We start from the raw sequence: 25,580 nt of genomic DNA, 5'->3' as shown, positions 1-25,580 counted from the left end.
TCCATACACTGGTAGGGTCTACAGATTGGTGGTTTCCCCCTCCAAAACCAGAACACCTACTATGAACTATTTCTCATTCCATTTTGATCATCCAACTCCTGCTCTCTTTCGCATCAGCATCAAGGACTTGCTTTGTTCACCAAAACATCAGAACAAATTTGATTATTCCTGGTCCCACTGATGCCTGTTTTTATGCTCCACACACGTCCACAGCAATCCTTTTCTCTTCCACATTACCTAAGAAATTCCCTCTTGGTATCTGTTAAATGCCTTACTAAAGCCCAGGAACAGCCTTTCTGCTTTTGCAAAAGAAAATGTTATCTGTGTCCAGTTTAGTATCCTATGTCATATCTGGGACCAAAGTCAAACTAACAGGCTTTTATTTCCTTGATCTAAAGGGATTTAAGGTTTAACAAGAAGCTTTTATGCTATAAGCTCAAAATGCATTAGCTGCAAGTACTAAGAACTAGCTTTTATCAGCCAAGCAAAAACTAGTAGCCAGCCACCACTATAAAGACATAGAGATACAACAACCTTTTATTAGATACAGGAATTTTAATACACAAAGGGATCTATTAATACTCTTGGATCAAAGCTCATTAAGTCCAGTTTCCCCCACCTTGATTTTTTCAATATATCATCTAAACTAACAGAACACTTGAACTTTCCTGGCAGAAGCCAGACTGCAGGAAGACACCTGTGTACATACAATTTTAGAAAAACAAATAAGAATCTCAGTAGTAGAAAAATCTACTTTTATTGGCAACTCCCTCTCAGTGGTATACTCCAGTGAGTACATCTGGAACACAATTTCATAAAAGGGAACCACAATAACTAAAAATCTGGAAAAATATAGACCAGTTTCTAACCCAAATTACACATTTCGCATTAAATAGAAAAAAAAAACCATAGAACTGAAAATTTTTCAAAAAGGGTAAGATTTCATAGCAACTTTGTCAATGGAGTCAAAAGACTGCTTAATGGAAGAGTGCTCTTCTCAGCCTGCTAAACAGACTAATGTTACCCAGCATGTATAGTTATGCAGTGCTGTAACCAGACAGACTATTACACCTCTCCTCAAAAGCCTTTTAAGTCTCTGAAAACTAGACTTGACAAAACTAAGGAAAACCTTACTACGAATGGAAAGAAAATGACACATCTTAAAAAAAAAAAAAAAGAAAGGAAAATAGTCATTATTATACCAAAACTCAGCCCTGTTCTCAAGAAACTTTTGAGGGCAAGGAAAAAAAAAAATAACCTTTTATGATGACAAACAAAACCAGTTGATGGGTCTTGCTTTGGTCTCCTTTTGTCTCTCGTCCTAGTACACAATTCCATGTAAACCATGTCTCTGGGGTGCAAACTTCATGCAGATTTTGTAACACGCACAGCACACAATACAATCATATGATTGTATTCTACTGACCACTCTGAAAATCCTGAACCAAAAATCCAACTACTATATCTATTCATATGCGTATTTCAGATTAGAACTGACTGGTCAGTTATAATCTAATCAATCTGTACGCCTTTTAAAGGAATCCTACTTCCTGAAATAAGCTGTTGGATAAATGGTACAATTTCAAAAGCAAAGGAAAACTGGAAACACTACATCTGGCCACTACAGGCTGTGGAAAATCAGTAGAAACCAGGCTATCAGGGACAGAAAGTGATGGGCAAGCTTTCATTCTTCAAATTACTATAGCTATATTACCACTGAATCGTGGGATGCAGGTTTTTTCTTTCACCATGTCCATGTTTTCAAAACAGCTCAGAAATTACCTATGTAATAATTACTAAATTACAAGGAGGGGGAGAATTCTTTTACCATAGTTAAAAAATTAAAATTAGCAAAGTCTCAGAAAAAACATTTTAAATCTGTAAAATAAATATCTTTCCTTTGAGTCTATTGGTAAATAAGAAATTGCTACCCTTGACAGCCTCTGAACTTGCACTATCTAAAACTAAGAAGCCTTTCACAAGATGTTATGAAAACACCACACCATATCAACACTATTTTCTAGCAGTCACACACCAACTTTTCTTTAACATGGTAGACCCAATCCACAAAACAAACTAAAACTGTAAGCAAATCTGAAGTATTTAACGATTATAACCTCCCCCCCAATATTCTGCTGTTGCGCTTTGCAAGCTTCTAACATTTCTGAGTACTTACGAAAGAATTCGGTCAAGTTTTGGTCCATTACGTCCCTGAAGGACGACAGGAGGCTTGTATACCTTCATTATTCCTTACTATCTATACAGTTCCTCTGTTTCTGGTGTTCTTGGTCTCTTTATTTATGAAGCGGTGATGATTTTGAAGTTATTTATAAACATTAACTCATTAAATTCCCAAGTGTCATATTAGATACCAACCCAATGACTCATATTCCTGACAATATATTTACCATGTCTGAAGAGAAGGTAAATTTACATGCACGAGTAGCACACACAAGCATGCCATGAACTAATCTTATATTTTAAAATGGTGTTTGACATTAAGTAACTCTGAAGTTATTAACAAATACATATGTCAACTCAACTTGGCTCATTATCAATCGGTGGAATTCATAAACACTGCCTGACTACCAGGCTGACAAAATGTAAAACAACCCATATAACAAAATATCCCTTCAGTTCTGAGGATTAAAAATAGAAGCTGGAGTGTTTTAAAGCTTGTTATTACTGTAGTTGAGTGAGTGCAAGTTAAGGAAAATTACAGTTAACTTCAAGTACTCCCTGAAAGGGAAAGCATAAGTCATGTGTTAAGGTTTCTTAAAAGAGAGTAACAAAGGTTACAATTCACCAGATAAAATTATTTTATTACACCTCATGTGTAATCTTGGCTTCATAAAACCCTTGGTGTTTTCGATCGTACATCTGGTCCTTGTAGCTTTAGAATTGTCTCACTGCACAGTAAGCAATACAAGCATCCAAGTAAGAAGTTCTGCAGCAAAATAAGCAAAGTAATATTACTACTTTAGCACTTCTACTTAAAATGTAAGGCATCTAAATCCTTTCTAAAATAGAAAAGATTCTTTGAAGCAAAATAATACACTTTTGCTGGGAATGATCTAATTCAGTTCCCAATTTCCCCAAGATTCTTGAACACTGGTTACAAAAGCAAAGGAAAAAAACCATCAGATCTGTTGAAGAGCTCTCTTCATTATGCCACTCTTCACTGGTCAGTCCTTTGGCAAAATACTTCTGAAGAAATGTTTCTATTTCTGCCTAGGAAAACCCTGAAGCTAAAAGCCACATAATTTAACTTTGAAATTAGTCCTGCTTTGAGCAGAGGGTTGGACTAGACCTCCACAGGGTCCTTTTTCCAACTTTAATTTTCACGCAAGCAGATGTTTTCCTCCAGCTTAGAATAATTTCAAAAAATATTTTCCTGCACTCAACATGGTAGTCAGTTAAACACTACTAAATCCAGGTACACCTAAGGGCAGGGATATGAGAACAGCACTTAAAGACAACTATTATCAAGCCACATTTTAAAGAAAACCCCCATCCAACAGATACATATTTCACAAGCCATAGACTTAGCAAAGCCTGCCTTTCTCTTGATCCGTCACAAACCCCATGTTCCTTCCTACGCAGTAACATTTATTCCCATTTCTTACATTCCCTGTAGCTTTAGTGCTCCCCACAGGATTCAATTCTGCCCACACTGCCTTTACCCTTTACTGAGATTGGAAATGTCACTCATAGATATGTCACAAGTAGTACATGCCTAAACCTTTTTTTCCCAACTATTTACTACTCTCTACATTATGGGAGTAAGTTCTTACAGTCTGAAAGCTGAAAGACAGTTAGTACAGAAGACAAGTTCGAGCTTAGAGTTAATTGACCTTCATTAAAACCATGTAGTTACAGCAGTAACAAGACTGAAGAAGCACTTGTGAAATGTTTTAACAAAATTACATGTTCTTCTAAAGCTTAATGACACAACGCCAATAGTCTTTCCACAGACAATCTGGCTGGCAGCATGAGTAAACACTCCAGAGCTCCATTCTCTTTTAGGGAAAAAACAAATGAAAACCAGGACCAGACTTCAAAGAGGACATTACAGTAGATGAAAACAATTAGAGCACGCTGATCAAATGAGAAATGAAGCCATAAGAATGCCATCTGATAATATGTCCTTTATATACAAAAAATTTCAAGAGACTTGCAGAGCTCTTAATATAGGGCAGCACTTTTTCCTGAAGGGATGCCTATCTACAATGCTACTCTGAAAAATATTTCAGCATTAGAAATTTCAGTTAATACAGCCTTCTAAAGGAACAGACAAGAAATAAAAATACTAAAAGCCACTAATATAGAACAGAAAAAAATATCTAAAGAAAAAAAGCTTTTTAAAAGTCTGTCAAAAGAAGTGACATAAAAGACCTTTACTATGACAGCAAACTTGTACATAAGTACATCAAACAGACGAATTTGTAATGAGCTTCTTGCTATTTGTTTTTAAACAAGGTAACTTTCAGATAAAGTGATCCCAGCTCAGAATAAGAACATACCGCAGAAAAAAGACAGACAACTATGACCAATTTTGATGTCAAAACTTTGTTCAATATGTTTCAGTTACTAGTTTATCAAACCCGTAATATGAATTATTCCCAAATTAGCAGTCTGGTTCTGCTCACCTTTTCATAAACAAACTAAGTGCCAAATAGCAACACAGAAAAAACTTCAGTGCCAATTAGACCCAAACATGTTTAAGCATTTTTCCAGTTACCACAGAAAGCTATTAGGTGCTTTTACACCATCAGTCTGGACCACCTCCCATTTATTCAAGGATCTTGTTCCCTGCATCTGTACTGCATGTGACCTAAATGTCTCCCAGCATCCCTTCAGGAAGGGAACAGCTAATCTCCTGGGAGTATTTTGATGGTAAAACAATCCAGGATTGCATCACAGGCAGTATGCTTGACACAGCCCAAGGTCTTGCTGTTTTCCTTTAACCAGTCTGACAGCACTGTCCTACAAGACTTTGCCATTTCATATACCCATATCCCACACACCAAATCTACAGCATTAACCCATACTGCCACAAAACAAATGAGGGAACCTGGCAACTACAGAGTTTCCTAGAACTTGGGCACATCATTGATACATAGCAATTTTTAAAAGGAACAGAAAGAATCTGTATGTTAAAAATGCTTTGGGTCTGAAAAATATCCCACAGGGCATAGGACAGGGTACAGTGGCTTCACATTGCAGGGAACAGCTTAGCTTGGAGAAGTGCCAGCTGGTCAGGGGAACACAGACTACTCGCTGAAGGCAGCACAGATACAACCAGCACTGCTACAGCTGAAACTTAAACAACTAAAGGCAACATAAATTTATACACTAGAAGTAGAAAAGGAAGGTTTCTTTGCTAAGTAATACAGATGAAGGCAAACAAGATTTCCAATAGAATGTTCTGATCTACTGCATCCACGTTCAGGAAGAAAAGCTGTCATTTGTGATGATTCAATTCTCTGCTTCTAAAGGTTAAAACTTCCTTCTTTGCTTGTTGCTTTCTTCCTTACAAGCGTGTGTCAAAAACTGAAGACACAACAGTCACTGCAAAATTAATTAGTCTGGTTGGAAATGACAGCAGTGAAACCTCCCAAGGCTTCCCCTCTGATCTTCAGCTCTTTCCTGACAGGCCAATAGCAGTTGCATTGTTTGAATGGGTGGAGAGCAGGAACAAGGGATCAGCTACAATCAAAGTTTTTACATGGCCGAGCTGCACTAAGGAAAACCACACGCATACAAATGCTGCCCTAATGCAAGAGAGTAATTCTAAGTCCTTGACATTTAATTTCTCATCTTTAGAAGGTATCACTTTCTTGAATTTAACATCTGTTCACTTTTAATACCGTACCTTCTCTGGATTTCCAATTCTTCTTGTGATGGACCATTTTGCACTTGAGAGGGAAGCTGTGAATTCTGTCGAGGCAACGTAGGACCTAAAAGTGAAGACAGACCATAAAAATGGTTTGAATTTTTACCATGCAAAAAAGCACATAATCAAGGAAAAAGGCCAGCCACCACATGACTTTAAGAACTGTTCACTTTTGCCTTTTAAGCCAAACAAGCTCAAAAACATAATTTAGCAAATAAAAGCTGCAACAAATGTTACCTTATGCATTTACGGAATGAATTTATTTCACATGGATGGAAAGGTTTCACAGAAATGCAAAACAGATTTTATATATGATGGAATTTGACAAAAGCTTTGAAAAGCACTCCAAGTCTGAGATTTTCTTAAAACAATGAACAAATACTCTTGGAGGAACAGGAAGGGCTCAAAAAATTAAAACACTCACCTAAATAGAACACTGGAAAAGGGGAAGAGGAAAACAAAAAAGGAAAAAAAAAAAAGAACAGGAGAGAAAAAACATCAGAACCTTATCACCACATTGAGAGAAGGAAGATAAAGTATGTTTCTACAGGTCACACCAAAATTTACTCAGATTTTAGCTCATCAACTTGGATCAAAGACTTTCTTTTTTAGATAGGTAAGTACTGGGTCCAAAGGAACAGAGGCACATCACCAATGTACAAAGTGTGAATTCTGCTAAGCACATGAGATGCAAAAGAGAAGGACACGCAAATTCATCTTCAGTTTTAATTGATGGGCAATTCTGAATCATACAATTTTCAAATAACTGTATATGTACATTTAGAAATGAAATATGTATATTTAGAAATGAAGTGACTTTTCCATCTTTCTCAAGTCTATTTACAGCACAGAATTATTTACAAAGAATTAACAGATGTGAAGAATTACAAAGTGTGGAATGGAATACAGGGGATCAAGAATGCATTATTTCTGTAAAAACGGGCACTAAACCAGTAAATTATTTAGATTGTAGCTACACTTAAGATTATGGAATTTATAAGCAAGTAGAATTAAAAAAGATTAAAATGTGTCAAATTCTGAAAACATCCCAAAGCAAAACAGTAATTTCTTGCTGAGATTCCACCAAACTAGTTACAGTGATGGAGTTGTAATGAGATCTCCACTATATCAAATACCAAAATGTAGAACTTGTTTCCCATCTGAACCTGTGAAAGTCATCCAAACCCATGAGAAGACCATGTGTGATACACTGACACATCTAGGACAGTCAAACAAGTGCCCTGTTTAAAGCCTATACAAAAAGGTTCATTTACTCAGAACAGCATAGTATTGTGTCCACTGTGGTCATAAAGACAATTAATCCTGAAAATTATAAAAGTGTACATTATCTGTGTATCCTACAGTCAAAAAGTAATGTAGGAACTTACTTCTGGAAGATAAAAGCAGAAATTGCACTATAGAGATGGTATCTTCCTGATTTATTCTTTTCAGCATGTACCTAATGACGTGATGCTGCCCTTGATGTATTATTTTTGCTTCGAGTATCTCCAAGAGATAACCACAGATATAAATCTATACTACTTTTAATGCAAAATATTAAACTGCAATGATAATCAATAATTAAATTATCACTAAGTAGAAACATCTGTTATACTGCTCATCTGGAAAACTTTTCAGCTTTAAAACTTCCATAAGACACACGTCCTGCTCTCATCTCCCCTGTGTGACAGGTGGAAGGCTTTAAGGCCCACAAAACCATGACTGCAGCTCCCAGGCAGCCGGGCTATTTGCTGCCTGCACCATGCTGCAGCCTTTCATGGACTTTTACAAGTAGACACAATCCAGCAGCAGCTGTGCTGCTGCTCAGAGATGCCACATACACCACTACTGCTTGCCACGTCTAATAGAATGCTTGGAGTAAGTCAAGGTTCACAGTCTGAGGTGTAAACTCCAAGTAACACTAAGTATCCGACATATGATGAAACTCCCTTCGTATTTCTGAGTATGAAACACATTGACCTGAAAATTAACAACAAAGAACAGAAATAAAAAGAAATAGTCATACTATGGACATTTACCAACCATTTACTGCACTGAAAGTACAGCAGAAATGAGAAGTTCAAGCTTCCACCCATTTAATCCTTAAGAGTATTTAACAGGGGGTTTTTGAACAAGGTATTATCATGATGCAGTAGCTCAACATGGACCACCACTCTACAACCTTCCTACTAGTGTGCTCCCACTCTCTTTTTAGCCAACCCCTCCAGAAACCAACCATCGAGCTTCACTTGCATGGCTATTCCAACCAACCTAGCAGTGAGAAAACCTGTTCTTGTAGCCTCAAACTTTGTTCCAGAGCTCTGTCTGCCAGAAAATCATATTGTCAATTCTGCAGAAGGCAATCATCAGCAAGCCAAGTTAGTTGACTTGGCCAACCTACTCCAGTGATGTCCTTCCTTCATAGCTGTATATGCAAGAGAGCAGAACACAATCACCTGCTGACAATTAACTTGCTGGTTACTTGGTTTGTAAGTATTTCGTACAAATTTTTGCTGTAAGGAAATGCAATTTGAGTATACCAAAGGCTTTCAAGAAAGAAAAGTTTAGCTACCAAGTCATTTGGCCAGTTTTCTCATCAAATTTCTCTCTGCAAGCACAGATTCTTAACAACTACCATGTAAATGGACAGTGGCAAGTTAAAGGCACATACCAGGTGGCAAAGTACATTTTATCTGAGAAAATTTATTACAGCAAGCAAAGACCATCATTTCTTTGTCTGGGTAGTGGGGTAGGTGGTATATTAAATAAGCAGTAGCTAGCTTAAATAAGCTTTCTCAGAGGCTTTTGAACACTTCAAGATACTTCTGAAAAATCAAGCCCCAAGAGAAAATCTCACAGATACTGCCTGGAAAAAAAGTCTGATCTTTCTACAGGATCACTTAATCTTCAGAAACCAGTACAAGCCAAGTAAGAGATGAGGCTGAATAGTCTATTCATTCTGAGTTTTAAGGAAAACCTAACATCTTTCTTTTTCTAAAGAAAGCACAGATGGTGCACTCCGCAGCACACTCTGACAGAGGATATAATTTCATACTAATTTGTTCAGCAGCCATTCCAGTTTCAGCGCTTTCTGTTTTTCAGCTTATTCTCACCTTTGCATCACATCACCCTTCCTCTATGACAGTTCAGGCAACCGCATGGTGAGAGATGGATGGGAAGTCCAAAAATCTTTAAAAACCCAGGGAAAAAAAGCCTGCATGAAGCATTTTTACCGGCTAGATCACAGCCAGTTTTGGTTCTTCATGTAGTCACACAGACAATTATGCTGGCACTGGCGTAGCTCAGAGAACAACAGGCTGCTGGGGGCTGCTTTAACCAAATTAGGCATCCCCAACACCACCCTTTTAAACCACAGCCAGAGCTGTAGTTTATCAAACTCCTTAACTTCATTTTCAGTCCTAACTGACATCTTACCTCTACCTCCATTCGAAAGCCGAATCAACTTCCATTGCACGATCCCATACAGGCATAATTAGCAAACTGGAGATGGAAACAGGTGGTTTCTCCTCCCTCGATGCCTTTGGGTTCCTCCATTCCTCCAGTCTTTCAATTATATTGTGTCTGTTTTGGAGTTTCACACCACAGTCTATCCCCCTTCTTTTAATGTCACCTGCATTATATTATCAGTGTTCACATAGCACCTGGCTGACATTGAGGACATAAGGTTTCTATAGCCTTAAAAAACCCCATTTATCTGCTGTTCAAGATTGGCACAATACATGTATTACAAGTTATACAATGAGCTACAATGTATATTTTCATTTGGGTGGACAGGCTTAGGTAACATAAGGATGGGGGAAATGGTTTTTGTGGGGACTGCTGACAGTCAGATCACATGAAATCTTCCTCAGAACCCCACATGCCCTAGAGTTAAAGAAAGTAAACACACACAAAAAAACTCATTCCTCCAATTACTGTACTGTTCAGAGTAGAGCATTAAGAGAAAAAAACTCTAATTTTTTAATAGATCCAGTAAAGCTGGTCAACTATCACACATGAGAATTTTAGTTTGAGGTGAAGATCTCTACTTTCTCCCCAGAGAAAGTTTATATAAACAACTCAGTAACTAAGAGTTTCTACTCTTTCCTTTCTCAGCATGTTAGTGCCAAGACTAAGCAACATTCCAATTATACAGTCTGCTATCCAAATCAAAGTATGACTTGACTTTTCAAAGTCTTTTCAAAGACTGAAAGTGAACAGCAAGTTTATTTATACATGTATATAATTTAAACATAACTGTACTGACTAACTATAATCTTCAGAGACAATTTTCATTAAGGACAGGTTGAGTACACCTACTAAGCTAAGACCACAGGCAAGAGTTCAAAGCCACAGCCACTAAGATGTACTTCTGTTTTAGAATATAAGAACTTATAACAGAAAAAAGTGTTCTACTAAATGCTTAAATGTTTTCTGAATAAACAGAAAGCAGGCTTTTCAGAGACCTATGCAGGGAGTACTAAGCACAATTATGGTGAAGTACCTTCTTTTACTTGTCCCTAGCTCCTTCTCCTCCCATTCAGAGCCTGTCCTGCTCTAGGACATGACAGAACAAAGTCTGGGGAGACTTGCTAACCAGTCTCCAGCAGAAACAAAGCCACACCACAACTCAAGACGTGGACTTGTGTTATGGATTTATATGCAAGACTACAATGGTCAAAAACTAGGGCATTAACCAGTGACAAAACTGTTCTCTAGTACTTCTTTTTGGGTGAATCATCTTTCAGCTGAGACTTCCCTTTCCTTCAAATACCTCCTTCCTCTTATGCTGTTACCATTTTGTAAGTACCTTCAGCTGAGTTAATTTAGTTATCACTCTACACTTAAAGGAAATACCTTCCATTTCACTCCACAAGTACTTTTACCTGATCAAGATAATAAAAGGCAGCAAGAATAACAAAAATATTCATTAAAATACATTGGAATTTAAGTAGAGGTAAGCCTCCTATCAATGCCAGCAGAGCCTCCTATCAGTGCCAGTAGTGCCTTGGACACCAGGCACTGATAACCTGAGTGCCAGGCTTGGCTCAGCACCAGTGTGCTGGGCAACCTTCAGGAGCCTTCCAGTTTCCCTCTGCCATCCTTTCATACAGGGGGAGACAAAGCTTCAGCAGTAGAGAACTATGGTTGCTTAAAGAAGCTACAGTAGCACAAACTTACAATAGCAATTATTGAAATAAAATATATCAGTCCCATCTACTGTGGAATATTTACTATTTCCCCATCACCACCACCCCGTTCTGACAAAATTTGTTTAAATAGCAATGTTATAGGTGATGACTGTTGCTACTGCTGTATAATACTACAGAAATGAGCCTAACAAAGCTGTATTTCCACAACTATGTTCATGATTTTTATGAAAACATCCTGTTCCCAAAAGGCAGATTTAATCTATCCACAACTTCTACTGGGAATATTTTTAAGACAACAATATGAACTCTCAAGAGTAAAATATACTGACATTCCCCAATATTTATTAAATAAAACTTTATCCACAAATTAATATACTTCTATTTATATTTGCCATACAGTTTAGACCAACTACCAAGTTTTAATTAAATTCTTTGTTCACTTAAAAAAAATTTAAATGCTTTCATGTGATACACCACTAATTCTGAAGAACCATGGAAATCAGAAACACCATACAGGCAACCCTTAAGAGTTCATAAAACTTAGGAACTCTCTCTTCACTTCTAAATACCACAACCAACACTGATGATGCTTTCAATAATCTCAACTGCAATTAAAATAAAAGGAAGTACTTTGTCCAATAAATAGTTAAAACTTCCTCTTGGTCAATATTTTGGCATACAAATTAGGATTAGTTAAATCGGGATTAGCTATTGTAAAAATCTACAAACTACCAAAATTTTTTCTTTAATCAATCCCACATCTAAAAGGAAGGAAAAATCTTGCTAGCAAAAATGGAGATATCATCCAACTTATGACAACACAGGTAATAATATCATCACGTTACTCTCTTTCTTACAGGGAGTGCTAACAGCCTGCTCCAGAGGCTGGCTTAGAGTACAGGTATAGCCTAATTACTTCACTGCTGTAGAATTTCTCTTTTCTCTAAACAAGTTTTAGCATGACATGAACCAAAACAGTATGAAGAGAAGCATCTGAGATCCCCCCGCGAGCCCCGCATGTATTTTTCTCATTTCAGTCTTCCATTGTCTTTCAATATATTCCAATTAGGAAACCTCAATTTTTGGTTCTGTTTGCATTTCCCAGAGATATTAAATTATTCAATCCACGATATAAGTGCATTCCCCTATCAGCAAGGATTTAATTAACTATCTCTGCTTTAAGAAAAAGGACTGCAGATACAGTCATGGAAAAAGCACGCATCTTTACCCCATAAAAGTTTTTTTAATTTAATAACTGGACAACCTAACTTCTAGAGTTAATAATTCAAGAGAAATTCAAAGAACGTGAACCACAGGAGCTTTTTTCCCCAAGATTAGATGAACAAAATAATGAGACCCTGGAAACACAAAAACTGTTTCTTTTTCCTCCTCCCCATTTTCCTATGAATTAAACTGCAATCTAAGGCAGTACTACAACAGCGTCACTGAAGCCATTCCCCCCCTTGCCTTTATATCCAGAACACCCCAAAATCTTTTCAAGAATCAATATATAACTGCTAAAGATTAGCACAAAAAGCATCATGAACCTTAGGTATATGTAATAAGAATTAGAACAGGCTTATTTACGGTTGTATGACATCCTTCACTTCTTCTTCCGACGCTTTCATCTTCTGCAACAAACAACTCAAAGTACCTCCTCAAATGCAAATTACACATATATAAATCTCATCTTTCGTTTCTTATTCCCTTAGCAAGGCTTTCCTGAGATTGAAGAGAGATGCCACACAAAGCAACACCAATTCCAGCTGAACTAGTAGGTACTTCTGCAGCAAAACTGAGTATGATGCTCCTTTGTTCCTCCCATCTCCCAGAGCACTTGCCCTTATTCCTTCAAAGAAATAATCCATTGTCTCACACACAGAATTTTCCCAGCCATCTAATTTCCCTTCATTGACACTTTACTCATTCCAGAGCCACTTTGATTGCAACACTGAGCTCTACTTAATGCAGATATGAATATTTTCTTTGTAATTAAATGCAAAACTTTCACAGAGCCATCAGCTTTAGACAAGATCGATAACTGAATATCTGAACTCATTGCACACAGTCTTAAAAATCCTCTTCAAATGACCTCTTAAACTGACGGCACACACTTGTCATTTGATGAAGGGCTAACTCCAAACAATCATTTAATGAAATAAGTAAGTCTTTCAAAGTCTTCCCAAATGTGTGACAGAAAGAAATCTTAGTTCAGTTTTAATGCAACTTCTAAATAATATGAGGCAAGAACCTGTAGTATTAGTAGTCTACCTTAAAATTCCAGGAGAAAATAAAGTCCTGTGTTGTTGTCTTTCTCTGCTGAATTTGCAGGTGGCCTACAATCTGCTCAACTAGCCAGCAGGAAAATAGTGTCTGGTTGAACTAGCTAATGCAATTATTCAAACCAGAGCAGAGTTAAAACACTGATTTTTACATAAAATAAAATAAGCAGAGTTCAAGCATATAAGTCAGGATGTTTATATGATCAGCCCTGAAAATCAGTGGGAAGGAAAAAAACCTAGACCTGCAGAATATTTCAGACAGTTTCACTGACAAGGCAGCCACTGCTTCGGAGCCCTTTGAGACAAACCTGCAGTGCTTTTTTAGAAGAAAACTGTTTTAGAAGAAAACTGACAGCTGCAGTAAAGCCTTTAACTTCAGAGACTCTCACTCTGCATTCTGAACTCATCAGAACGAGGAAAAGCCCATCCCTGCGAGCTCAGCACCAGGGCACCCAGTGCCTTCACCTCGGCTTCGGCAGATCCACTAGAGGGAGATCCTAAATTAAGCAACCTCCAATTTCACCAGCAGCCAGCAGAACAGCTGAGGATGCCAACTGCAAGCAAAGATCAATGACATTTTTCAAATATATGCAAGAGAAGGAGACCGTGATTTAATTTTATTTTAAAAAGAGCGAGAGAGCCATACCCAACAGCTGACTTGCAAACTAAAAGGATGTACACAGCACAATCTTTAATATTCCTCAGAAGTCATTTAGATTTCTGTGAACCCTTGCATAAAATTTAAAATTCATCTCCAGCTTTATGAATTTCTGAATAGTATGCTCAGCTAACATTAAAAGTGCTTTCCTTTTATGAATAAAATACAACATGGAATAACCAAGCTAATAAAAGAAATCGCCAAAGTGAGAAAACACAGCAGAAAATAAGGATACTGCAAGAATCCAACTTTGACTGTAAGCAATTCTACAGGAGAAGGAAAGTTACCTATATATCATTTATTTTACTTGAGTTGGAAGCTCTATATGCTATATTTCATACGCTAGAAAATACAGCAATTTATTTAAAATATTAGAGACAAGATGTCCTCTTCAAGTACAGATTTTTCAATTCTTTAAGTACAGATTTTGAAGCAGTATCTTCATAATACCAACTGCATGTGTTAGAAGTCTTTAAAATCCTAGCAGATAATTGAAAGAAACAAAACCATCAATATATTATGCATTGATCTTCACGTATTTATAACTTCACTTTTATAACATATACTCTCTCAACACCTTTCCAAAAAATAGGCTAATTTGTTTATAAAAGAAGGGAAGTTGCAATCCATTTTCTAAAATGCAGAGCTAATATGAAAGCCTCAGAGCCAGTGACCCATCTAAGTAAATATTCAGCTATTTCAGAGATGCTGAGGGGGAAAAATTAACAGCAAGGATTCATTTCTAGCTGCACTTTTAGGAAATTATATCAACTATAGAGAGAAGAAATGCATTAAACTTTGAGCAAGGAGTCCAATTAGCTTGATCCTAAACTGCAAGCTACTCAGTATCCCATTTCCAATACTGAAGCAGGCACGTTTAGAAAGATACTTGATCTTTTTTAATTCTTACACTGATAGAGATCATAAAATATGTAGATCATACATATTAAAATATGTAGATCATACATATAAGACAAACCTCCCAGCTGATAAAACTCTGGAACACTTGATGACAGTATTCTAACACAGACACATTATGAACATTATCTTTAAATATTCTCTGGAAATGTTACAATGTTACAAGGCTTACAGAGCAATCCTATATGCATAGTTAGGATTTCTTTTAAAAAGCAGCAGTGCTAAACTACTCATCTTCAGACATCTGCTGAAAACCATGCTGATAATGTTAAGCTTTGGTTTTATTTCATCTTGATGAAGCTTAAGAGCACCTATGTGTCAGTGACAGAAAAAGCTAATCTTAAACAACTACAGTTCTTTTTGGCTGACAGGGGCTAGGGAAGAACAGTTATCTCCTGTGCCCATCATTAGCTTGTGATGCAGCTAATTAATGCATTTTGACTTGTACCTACTGCTGCTACCAAGTCAAATCACAAGGAGAAACAAAGCGACTACCTTACAATTCGGAAAACTTAAAGGTTACAATCAGTCACTTTCAGACATAATTACAGAACTTAATTCATGTCCTTGTCAGAGCTACACCTCAAAACTGTCAAGAACGAACCAGTAGATGACAGCACTGTAGCCAGCATCTGGGCTGTGATACCACAGTCATACTCAACTCTCATTTCAAAATTTGCCTGAAAATAAAACAACCAATCATCAGAGATTAACTGGTCTTAAATTGAATGAAGCAGACAAACTCCAACTGAAGTGGCACCTTAGCTCAGTAAAACTTCTGCTACTGAAAAAATATATCAATGCAGCTGTTAGCCCACATATATTTTGCATAAGACAGCAAGAGAATTAGGATTAGACAAATTACAATAATCCATGAAGACACACTGACCAAAAAGTGAGCATTGTCATGCCTGCTGAGGGTAGGAGAATGGGAATCACAACTGGATTATTTTAGCAGGCAAAAAGAAACCCTATAACTCTAGCTACCATTTCTATTTTGGCCTCATATGTTGCATAACAGTGTAAGCACTGCAGAATGTATCAGCCGTGGTCTAGATAGCTTAGTTTCAAAAGGTAAGTCTTGAAACAACTACCAGAATAAAGAGCAACTTGATAAAGTCACCTTTTTTGCTGTAGTTGAGAGAGCCCTAGTAAAGATATCTGCAGCCTCTCCTACACACGAGAAAGAAAACCAGTACAGAAGAACTATCTCTTGTTACATGGGCAATCTTTAAAGTTTAATGAGGACAAAAGAATTCTATTTGGTTACAAGAACACAAAGGACTCTTAGTCTTTTAAAAGAAAAACTCCCTGTGTGTGTATCACAGTGTTATACTGATCAATTTGCTGTAGAGCCTACCTAGAATATGTTACAGATATCACCTGAAGACTGAAAGCAACTAATTTTTCCACCAATGTTTTACACCCTATGTCACCCCAGTCTTCAAACAGACAAAATGACAGACCTGTTGTCTAAATTTTATGTGCTCATCTGAAGGTTACCTCTAGATTTAAAGTCTTCAAGCTAGAAAACTCTTTTACGGTAAGAACTGCCAAAGAGGATGACCTGAATTCCAAAGTTTGGAGGAAAAAACCTCTTATTTGTATAATAAATCAGTAATCAATGAGAAGCAAGGATACTGACACACCATAAGAACAGTGGATGACTCTAGAAATCCTGAAAAGTATTCTAATTACAGAGTACATCTTTCTTGGTCAGGTCTTTTGGTTTTGCTTCCTTAAAGAAAAAAAAAAAAAGGCAAACCCAGCAGTTTTTATAGGTAATAGATAATATGAAAATTGATTTACTTGCTAGGAATTGCATTTACAGGGATGGCAGTGCAGTTGAGAAACACTGTTAAGAAGCAGTAATTAGTCAGACAAAACACCCAAATAATTAAAATGCCTAGAGGCTGAATCCCGATTAGAAACAAGATTTATTGACTTTCCCGCATAATCATGGAATTTTTTTTTCCATTTCTGTATTTGAACAATCTTAGAAAAAAAAAATACTTAAGAGATTCTTACCAGCTTCCTGTGAATTTAATACTTCTAAGGCATGCATCATGGCACTTGCAAAGACATTGGCATCTTCTTTGCTGCCAAAATTCAGACCGTACACCTGCCTGGCATCACGCCACTGGTGGAAGGTCTGTGTAGCCTGATTGTACTTCAGCCCTTTCGGAATGGCACAATTTATTACCACCTACAATCATTAAAAAAAAAAAAAAATATTACTTCTCTTTAAAATTGCTGTTTCATCACAAGTTTCAGCTTTGTGTAGATTTTATTCCTTAACCATATGGGTTAATTCAAGACCCACAATCTGAAAGACCACAATGCTGAAGCACATAACCATTTCAATTTTAATTCCAAGGCTGCATGTAATCAGTGATGAGAATACACAAGGGGACTAATGAGATATTTTGTATCAACTTTTGTAGCTTAAGTGTTCTCACTTCAAAAGATGCCGGGATGTTTCGTAACAGCAATGTAGTAACATCAACACTTCTGACTTTCAGCAGCAGACTGCTTGATGTGAATATGCACTTGGAATTCAGAAACTCAGTTTTCCATGAATTTCACAGAGTATTTGTTACAATTATTTTTACCCAAGTTATCACCTTCTCTCTGAGGCTGCTGCACCCCTTGGCCTGCAGGGCTCTCAGCAGCAGTTCATGTGAACTTCAACGATGCATCACAAGGTATTATTTTGCAGGATCGTTATGGCTCACACAAAAGATGATAAATTCGAGCTGGTAGTACAACCATTTACTACAAGCTATCCACTAAGAGGATCCCATTGCACTTTGATAACTGGATCACTCTCACCTTTTTTGCTGAATAACGGGAGGAAAAAACCCCACGTTTGTTCCCAGATGAATGCACAGAAACCATTTATTACTTGGAATAAGTGTTTAGTGACAAATCACATGGGAGATTATCAGTCTGTGCTTCAGGTGTGTGATAAATGACCAAGAACAGACCAAAACAATTCTATGAAATGCTGGGAGAAAGGGAAACAAATATAAGAAGCTTTCCTCAAATAAAAGACTGGATTTTTAACCCCATCGTAAGTATCACATGGCAGAGCATATTTCGAGACACGATGCCAAATTTGCCATGTAATCCCGATCCAGTAACTTCTTCAAGGAAATTAAGATATAATCCTTATTACTCCCTTCTCAGTCTCTCAAAGCATTACCGAATATCAGAGAGCTTTTTGGTCAAAATGATCGGGGGAAATGAGATATCATGCATCCAAGTTTTGATAAGACAGGAAGAGCCAAAAGACAACTGCTGGTGTCTACGCAGACTGCAGCTGACAGCACAGAGCAGGGAAGAAAAGCTTTTAGGTTGCTACTTTGCCTTAAAAACAACCAGATGACTTCTGTGTACACCACTAGCCTTTGTAGATAGATATCTGTAGGAAGGAATGGTAAAAGGACTGTTGCCTTGGAGGTATGCAAAGTGCTTAGTTCAGGGGGAAAAAGCAATAATACAGTTTTGCTCCTTCGATTAAAAAAAAAATCCATTTATTATTTCCTGGTCCCATAATTTTGCTGAAGGCTTATTTCTTAACATTCCAAATTTTCAGAGATTTCCTTACCTGATGATCCTGAATCTTCCTGCCCACTACTCTGAATGTGTTGTTGCCTGTGTGATGATATATATGAACTCTGCTAAATCCAGTTGATCCACCAGCTGGTACCCATTTCTTATTGGCATCGTCGTAGACCATTACAGCAGCTCGTGCTTGGCAGATACTCTGTTCACTGTTAAAATACAAATATTTTGGAGGAGAAAATAAAATTACTTAGGGCAAACCATCAATTTTCTGGTCAGCTTTTTTTTTTTTTTAACTCAAAATGTTAAAGCAATACTCCTTGCAACTTGCTGAAACACCCACCTTTCTGAATATAAACCCTGTAGCACTTTGACATTTTGCTTACATGTGTTCATTCTAGAGAGTTATGGTTAAGACAGGCAGGCCTAACTACTAATGAAAGAGATCAAGAAGATATTTACTTTTCCTGCACCTTCCCCCTCTGCTTTCTCCTCACCACCAACCATGAATTTTAATAAAATGCCATAACAGTACACAAAAGTTTTCTGCAAAATCTGAAGAGCAAAGAATGTGGTGTCACACTAGCTTCATACAGTTTGGATATTCCAGTGGCAGTTACTTCCACAAGACATGAGGATTGGAAGGCCCTTGCTCCCTTTAACACATATAGAAGAAAACAAACACACGTGGGACAAAGTTCAGCACAAAAAATTCACCAGCTCATAAATGAAATGCGTTTTGGCTTTGTCACATTTTACAACAGTCGACACCTAGATGTAACATTTTCTCCCTGAGAAAAGGTTCCACTGATTACTGAAAAGTGCAATTTCATCAGGAGATTGCTATCAGTGGCTACTCCTGATTATGCCAGTCATCTGGAAGCTAAGGTAGAGCCTGAAGTTACAAAGGAGCGTATCACGAATGTCATCATATTAGAAACACAAGAAATCAGAACATACCATAAGCACACTGTTTACTAGGAGAGGAAAGGGTGACACCATGCAAGTTGGCTTTACGGGAAATGTCCAGATGTAGACAGGAAGTAAAAATAGAAAGGAATGATTTCTTATCAGTAAGTCAAATTCTCTGAACATACCACTCCAGTACATCCAACATTATAGAAAGCACATGATGCCTGGCTTGTAAGGAATGTGGCCTGCCATTTGGAAAATTGAGAAGGCCGAAGAGACATACATTCTTCAAAAGTTACAAAAGGAAAGAAATGAAGTATTTCTTCATATTTCATGAAGGATGCCACTCCCAACCATCTTTCTTGGAGGGGGGGAGGGTATGGGTTTGGTTGGTTGGTTGGTTGGTTTGGGGAGAGGAGTGTGTGTTTGTTGGGTTGGGGTTTTTTTAAATACCATGTTGAATTTCCTAATATCTTATTTCTGTCTCCCAACACAAGAAAATTCTGCACTGTATCCAGCTGTTTTGTTAACTTTCAATACCGACATTTTTGAGAAAACAGCATCAATTTCTACAATACTTTCCATGACAATCTAACAACTAGAAAAGCACTGAACGCTGGGATGCTTTTCAAGGCTAGGGGAGAAGAGGGAGTACTGAGATCATGTCTCTTATGCACACAAGAGATTCAAGACCAAACGAGGAAATACGTTCTTAATTTTAAAAATGCACGTGTTCTAGTCTCATCAACTATTCAACAGCTAGATAAGAATTGGATTGCAACCTCTAATTAGACTACCCTTTTTCTAGCCAGAAACTAGTTCAATGTAGGGACATTAAAATTATAATATACATATATACACTGCTTTTTTTCTAAGTATAATTTACAGTTTAGACTGGAAGGACCACATCTGATCCAAGAAGAAAGATTAGATGCAAAGAAAATAAATTGAGTTATAACTTTTATGTGTTTCACAGCGCCATTAAAAATACGGCACAGTTAAATAATGTTCACTCATTCGAGGAGAGGGCAATGCAAGAACCTACTGGATTCCTTTATTTTTAGATATTTTGGCACACATCTTAAAGTTCAAACCCAGAAACATTCTGTACTGTTCACAAAGTACATGACAAACAGTAGTGGTTTTTCTAAAATGCCTAACAGTATTACAGTAAACTTGGAAAACTTCTGAACCCATAACAATTTCTTGCTACGTTTGAATTTGGATCAATCACAGGCATGATAAAGCGTAGGTGACAGGACCTAGATACTGATTTGGAAGCAGAGCCATGTGGTTCGCAGAGTTCTTGCCAAAAAATAACTTCAACTCAGTCATGTGCCAGACAGATTAAAAAAAAAAAATTCTATTAAAAATTGAGACTATGATTCTACGCTAATATGTTCCAATTACAATGAAGGTAGAACCAGAGAGTGATTGAGTAATGGTACAGTGATCAGAAGACTTAATTATCAGGACAGACCATCAAAGATCAGGTGTTCTTATTCAGAGAATTCTCCCTGCCTTGCCTTGGTCCTTTCTCAGGCCTAAGTTTATAGAAGTTTTTATGATTTTATTTAACATACCGAGAGGAGGGAAAAAAAAAAAGAAAAAGAAAAACGTATTCATTTTAGAACTATTTGGTATTCAATGGCACACTTCACAAGTGCAAATACGATGACCTTGAGTAGAATTTCTAGCTTTTCTTTAACAACTGTTAAACTATTTTTAGTTCTGCTTCTCAGGCTATGCCTTGTAACTGGAACTATTACCCAAGTCTAGATCTCAAATACTTCATGCTCCATTTAAAATAAAACAATTTTCTTAAGAGGGAATTATTCTTAACCATATAAAGATATGAGATGATTCACATACTTTTAGAAGTTACAAATAAAAACAATTTTCAGTTGACCTTTTCAATCACTACACAATAAAACTTCTGCCCTCATTTCACATAAATCCTAAAACTAAAATTTCAGTGTTCCAGGTATGTAATTTTCATATCCAGGTATCAATTTGAAGGTGACATACTCCCCTCCTGCCAACAGTTCCCACCAATCATCACTTTGTTTATCAGGTTGCAACAGAGAGATGGAAAAATGAAGCTATCCCTACTAGAAACAAATTAAACCATCACAGTATGCCAGCTTTTTTCCAGAATTCAATAATTCCATATTACTAGATGCAGGGGAGATTTATTTAATTACTTTCTCTTAGTAACAATTCTCTATAGCGATTACATTTCGTTTTGAAGAAAAGCATGGAGGTATGAGCTTTAGTAAAGAATCTTTAAGTCTGCTCTTCAATGGTTATTTGATAGTTTAGCATTTCAATACAGTATATCACATATTGTAGCCATTAAACACTATAAAGTAAATATTTAAGTCTCAAAAAAAAAAATCACTTTTTTTTTTTGTTACAACTCCACTAACTTCAAAAGGCTACTACACCAAATCAAAAATTCATGCTGGTAGCTCATGATTGTCTTTGACTGGTCTAATGAAAAACAAGGTTTGTTTTTTTACCATGTTCCAACTTTTCCTAGGAAAATGCCGAGTTCAACATACAGACTGTTGCTAAAACCTGAGCCAGTGCTCTTGTATTCCTTTGAAAATATATATGAACTTAAAATTCAGCCAACTGAATCAGAACAGTATAATTTATTATACTTCTTGCTTATCACGCTTATTACACTTCTCTGTTGTACTTCTAACAGGAAGCAAGTCTTCACTGATCTCCATATTTATACATGAATTCTCTCCACAGGGTTTGCTGTAACACATGTCCCTTACGTGCAGGAACTGACCTGTGCTAGGATGACTTCATTCACTGCACCAGAATCACTCTGGTCTGTTCAGAAAGGCACATTTCTTACAGACAGATTACTTTTCACTAGTGAGAAATAAACAAACCGTCTACAGTCACGTTGAAAGAGAAAACAAAAAGGGTTTTCACCTATTTGCCACGTCTTCACCTATTTGCCAAGCATCCTACAGGGTTTACTTGCCTTTCTACAAATTTGCCTCTTCCTGGTTTCGTGTAACAGTTCCAGAAACCATTACACTTGGATTAGCCTGCCCTTTCCCCATATAAGAGCTCACTGGGGGATGTGGGAGAAGGAGCGAAGGGATCTATCTCCAGCTTCAAATGATACTGCCAAAAGGCACAGCTGCTCTAAGAACTGATTGCTAACTCATTAGGGCAGTGGTCTGGGGAACTAAAGTGACAATCTGAACATTAACTGTGAAAAATGGAGAAACTGTATGTTCCCAAGTAAACTTACTAAATTCAGTATATGAGTTATAATATATATATATTTGCAGAAAGGTGAAAATTCATACAAGAGAACAGTCACACAAAAGAGTGCTTACCAAACCTTAGGAAACAAAGTGTACAAGCTTTCTTCCCAAAATGTAAAGCTTGACAAATAGCTGAATAAATATATTTTAGGAAGACTTCTTCTCTAGACAAAGACGTTAAGGCTCTGATTGTTAAAGCCAACCATTATTCTGGGTAAGTCCACCTACAGCAATACCATATAAAGCCAAAGACAGGGTGGCTGGTTTTTATTTGGGGTGGAAGAGTGGGGGGAGGTCTGGCACTCAAAAGGCTCACACAAAAAACCACAGTAGTAATGAATCATAACTATAAGATTATTCTTATGGGAGAATATACTTTCCTCCTCCAGTGATGAGATCATACGGAAAGCTCAAAAACCATAGCAAACTGAACCCTAACAGACATCATTCTTTTGCCCAGATGGAATGTGTTCATTCTTTCACTCCCAAGTTCTTAAGCTCAATGCACAGTGACACCAATCCACAGTCTGCTGACTTAAGCCTTTTTTTTCCCCCTCTCCACAAAAAGTGAATGCTTGGTTTTCCTCTCTCAAGAACTAAAAAGGATAAACATACTTAACTGATCAAACTCATATGAAAAACAGCACGATAGCAGCCACAGAATAGATCATTTAACTATACTAACAAGAGCAAGGAAAAGCTGTGATTGCTCTCATTCTCAACCTTTAAGTATTTTTCTCAGTGATGTAACAATTAGGGTTTTGAAAAATCATTTCCCACTACCGCTGCTTCTGGTGATTCAGGGATTTTTTTTGCTATGTTCTCAATTTAGAGAGACATAACAACATGTTCTTAAATGTGCAGTCTTTGCGGGGCAGAAGGAATGGAAAGAGACACTGATTCATCAAACGCCTGTTTAGGATTTACAAACCATGTGGCACAAAGCTAGAAAGAAATTCCAAACACCTCCAAGCCCAACGTCTTAAAAATACACGTTTTTGAAAAGCAGTTAAATGCTGGTCCAGATATCAAGTTATGTACCTTGGTGGTGGTGTTCTGCAAGATGATTTTCCCTGCTTGTTCATGAACCCTGACTGGCACATCCTGGTGAAAACACATTTCTCCGTTTTGCTATTAAAAACATCAAAACCAACCAACCAACAACAAAAAGCCCACAACACACTGTGCACTGTACCTCTACTTTTCATTAACTAAGACAGACACCCCGTAGACAAAGTTGTCATGTATTCCAAGATGCTCATTTGGCTTAACACAACAATTAAGCTACTTGTCAGCATCTTAAAGTTAACACAAGAAATGTTTCCTATGCCCTCAAATGTGCTCCTCACATTATAGTCTGCTGAAATCCAGATTGAACTCCATTATATAGATAAATATTTATTTTGGAGAGTAGGGGAAGGGGGTTGGATTTGCTGAGGAGGGTGATGTGAGTGGGTAGAGGGGAAGAACTTTGGGTTACTTTAGTTTTTAACTCATAATCAACCACTTTAATTTTACTCATTTCTTGAACTTTAGCCAAAAGGACATCTCAGAGAAGGCTGAGTATAACAATTGCTACCTTCTCCTGCCAACCAGTCTGGCATCCACACCACCAACAGGACATCATGGAAAATACAACCCATTTGGACTCAGCAAAGATTAACATAGTGGTTCTTATAATAAACCAATTTTCTCTAACTCATCCGCAGCTAAAAGGCAAGAGTCTCAACTTTTTCTGCATTACTAAAACCCAGTTGAATATGCTGCTGCAGGAGAAAATTTCAGGCTTAGTACAGCAGAAGGAACTAAGCTGTGCTATTCTACTTGCACCCAACTTCAAATGACCACTCCAACACCTCAGCTAGTACAGAATTTACTTGCTATTTAGGTTTTAAAATAAGACTCAGTTAGGACCAGCTGATTGATCTCATCAGTTTTCAGGTGGATTTTTCTTCAGACACTACAATGCCCCAGAGAACAAGAGTGCTTGTTGATTCCTCCTAGCAGATCAAACTCAAGAGTTGCTGTTCAAATAGGAGATGAATACAGAAGTAGCTCCAGATTGCTTCACTAACAGCTCTGCTGCTAATGAGTTAGTACTTGCCTGTGCCTAGAAAACTTTTGATTGATAACCGAGAGATTCATTCATCTCTCCCACTTTTTCGTCTCTGATAACCGAGAGATTCATTCATCTCTCCCACTTCTCAGTCTCTGATAACCGAGATTCATTCATCTCTCCCACTTTTTCTTCTCATGAATTACTCAGAATACAGATTAGCTGCAACATCAGAAACCAGCGGAAAATCCTGCATAGGAAAGTCCCAACTAGAAATAAAACCAGTACTGCTGAAAAGCAGTGGAAACTGAATCACTAGGATTAATAGCTGGCATAGGAAAGGTGCTTTGCTTTTGGCACAGAATTCTGCAACACTCCAGAGTTTTAGTTGGTACAGTTTGTTGAAGGCCAACTTACTTCGCTCAATGAGCACCTTCCACTGAAAGAAAATTGCTTTTCATCTCGTGTATAAAAGCATTTAACATTAATTTAAGAGCAGTCTGCTCTTGGAGCCAGAAAATTTACAGCATAAATTTCTCCTCTTGCTATAAATCTGCTCCTTGATGATTTTGCAATTGTAGCTTGTTCCATAGCAGCAGGTGAATATCAAACAGCTGAAGGAAATCATTGCAGGACACTCAGGCAGAAAAAGAAACATTATTTAGAACAGCAGCTTGATGTCAAATGGAAGCCTACTTTTCACACAGAATTATCAATTTAAAACCCAAGGAAATTTTTTTTTCCCAAACATTGTTTCACATGCCATATTTCATGCAGTGGACAAAGTAATTTTGTGTTGGCAATTCAATATTGTCTCTAGGTTTTTCCTGTGCTGAGTCACA

At 37.2% G+C, this 25,580-nt stretch overlaps 1 protein-coding gene across 2 annotated transcripts in view; it reads right to left on the bottom strand.

Annotated features, from left to right (window-relative positions):
• ENAH (ENAH actin regulator) overlaps positions 1-18,679 on the bottom strand; it is a 47,449-nt gene extending 28,770 nt beyond the window's left edge. Inside the window, exons 1-4 of one of the 2 annotated variants that reach the window (XM_018085030.2) lie at positions 18,518-18,679; positions 16,936-17,113; positions 6,321-6,332; positions 5,876-5,960 (exon numbers count right to left, since the gene is read on the bottom strand). In XM_018085030.2, the coding sequence (XP_017940519.1) occupies positions 5,876-5,960; positions 6,321-6,332; positions 16,936-17,113; positions 18,518-18,649 (407 nt within the window). In that variant the 5' untranslated portion in view covers positions 18,650-18,679. Of the gene's footprint in view, positions 1-2,176; positions 2,268-5,875; positions 5,961-6,320; positions 6,333-16,935; positions 17,114-18,517 lie in introns of those variants that run through there. The other variant, XM_018085029.2, reaches the window with a different exon arrangement.
• Positions 18,680-25,580: the final 6,901 nt, after the last annotated feature.

Source organism: Manacus vitellinus, unplaced genomic scaffold (genome assembly GCF_001715985.3).
Source record: "Manacus vitellinus isolate BGI_N305 unplaced genomic scaffold, ASM171598v3 scaffold_8_pilon, whole genome shotgun sequence".
Lineage (NCBI taxonomy): Eukaryota > Metazoa > Chordata > Aves > Passeriformes > Pipridae > Manacus > Manacus vitellinus.
This window is presented reverse-complemented; position numbering and strand designations above follow the sequence as displayed.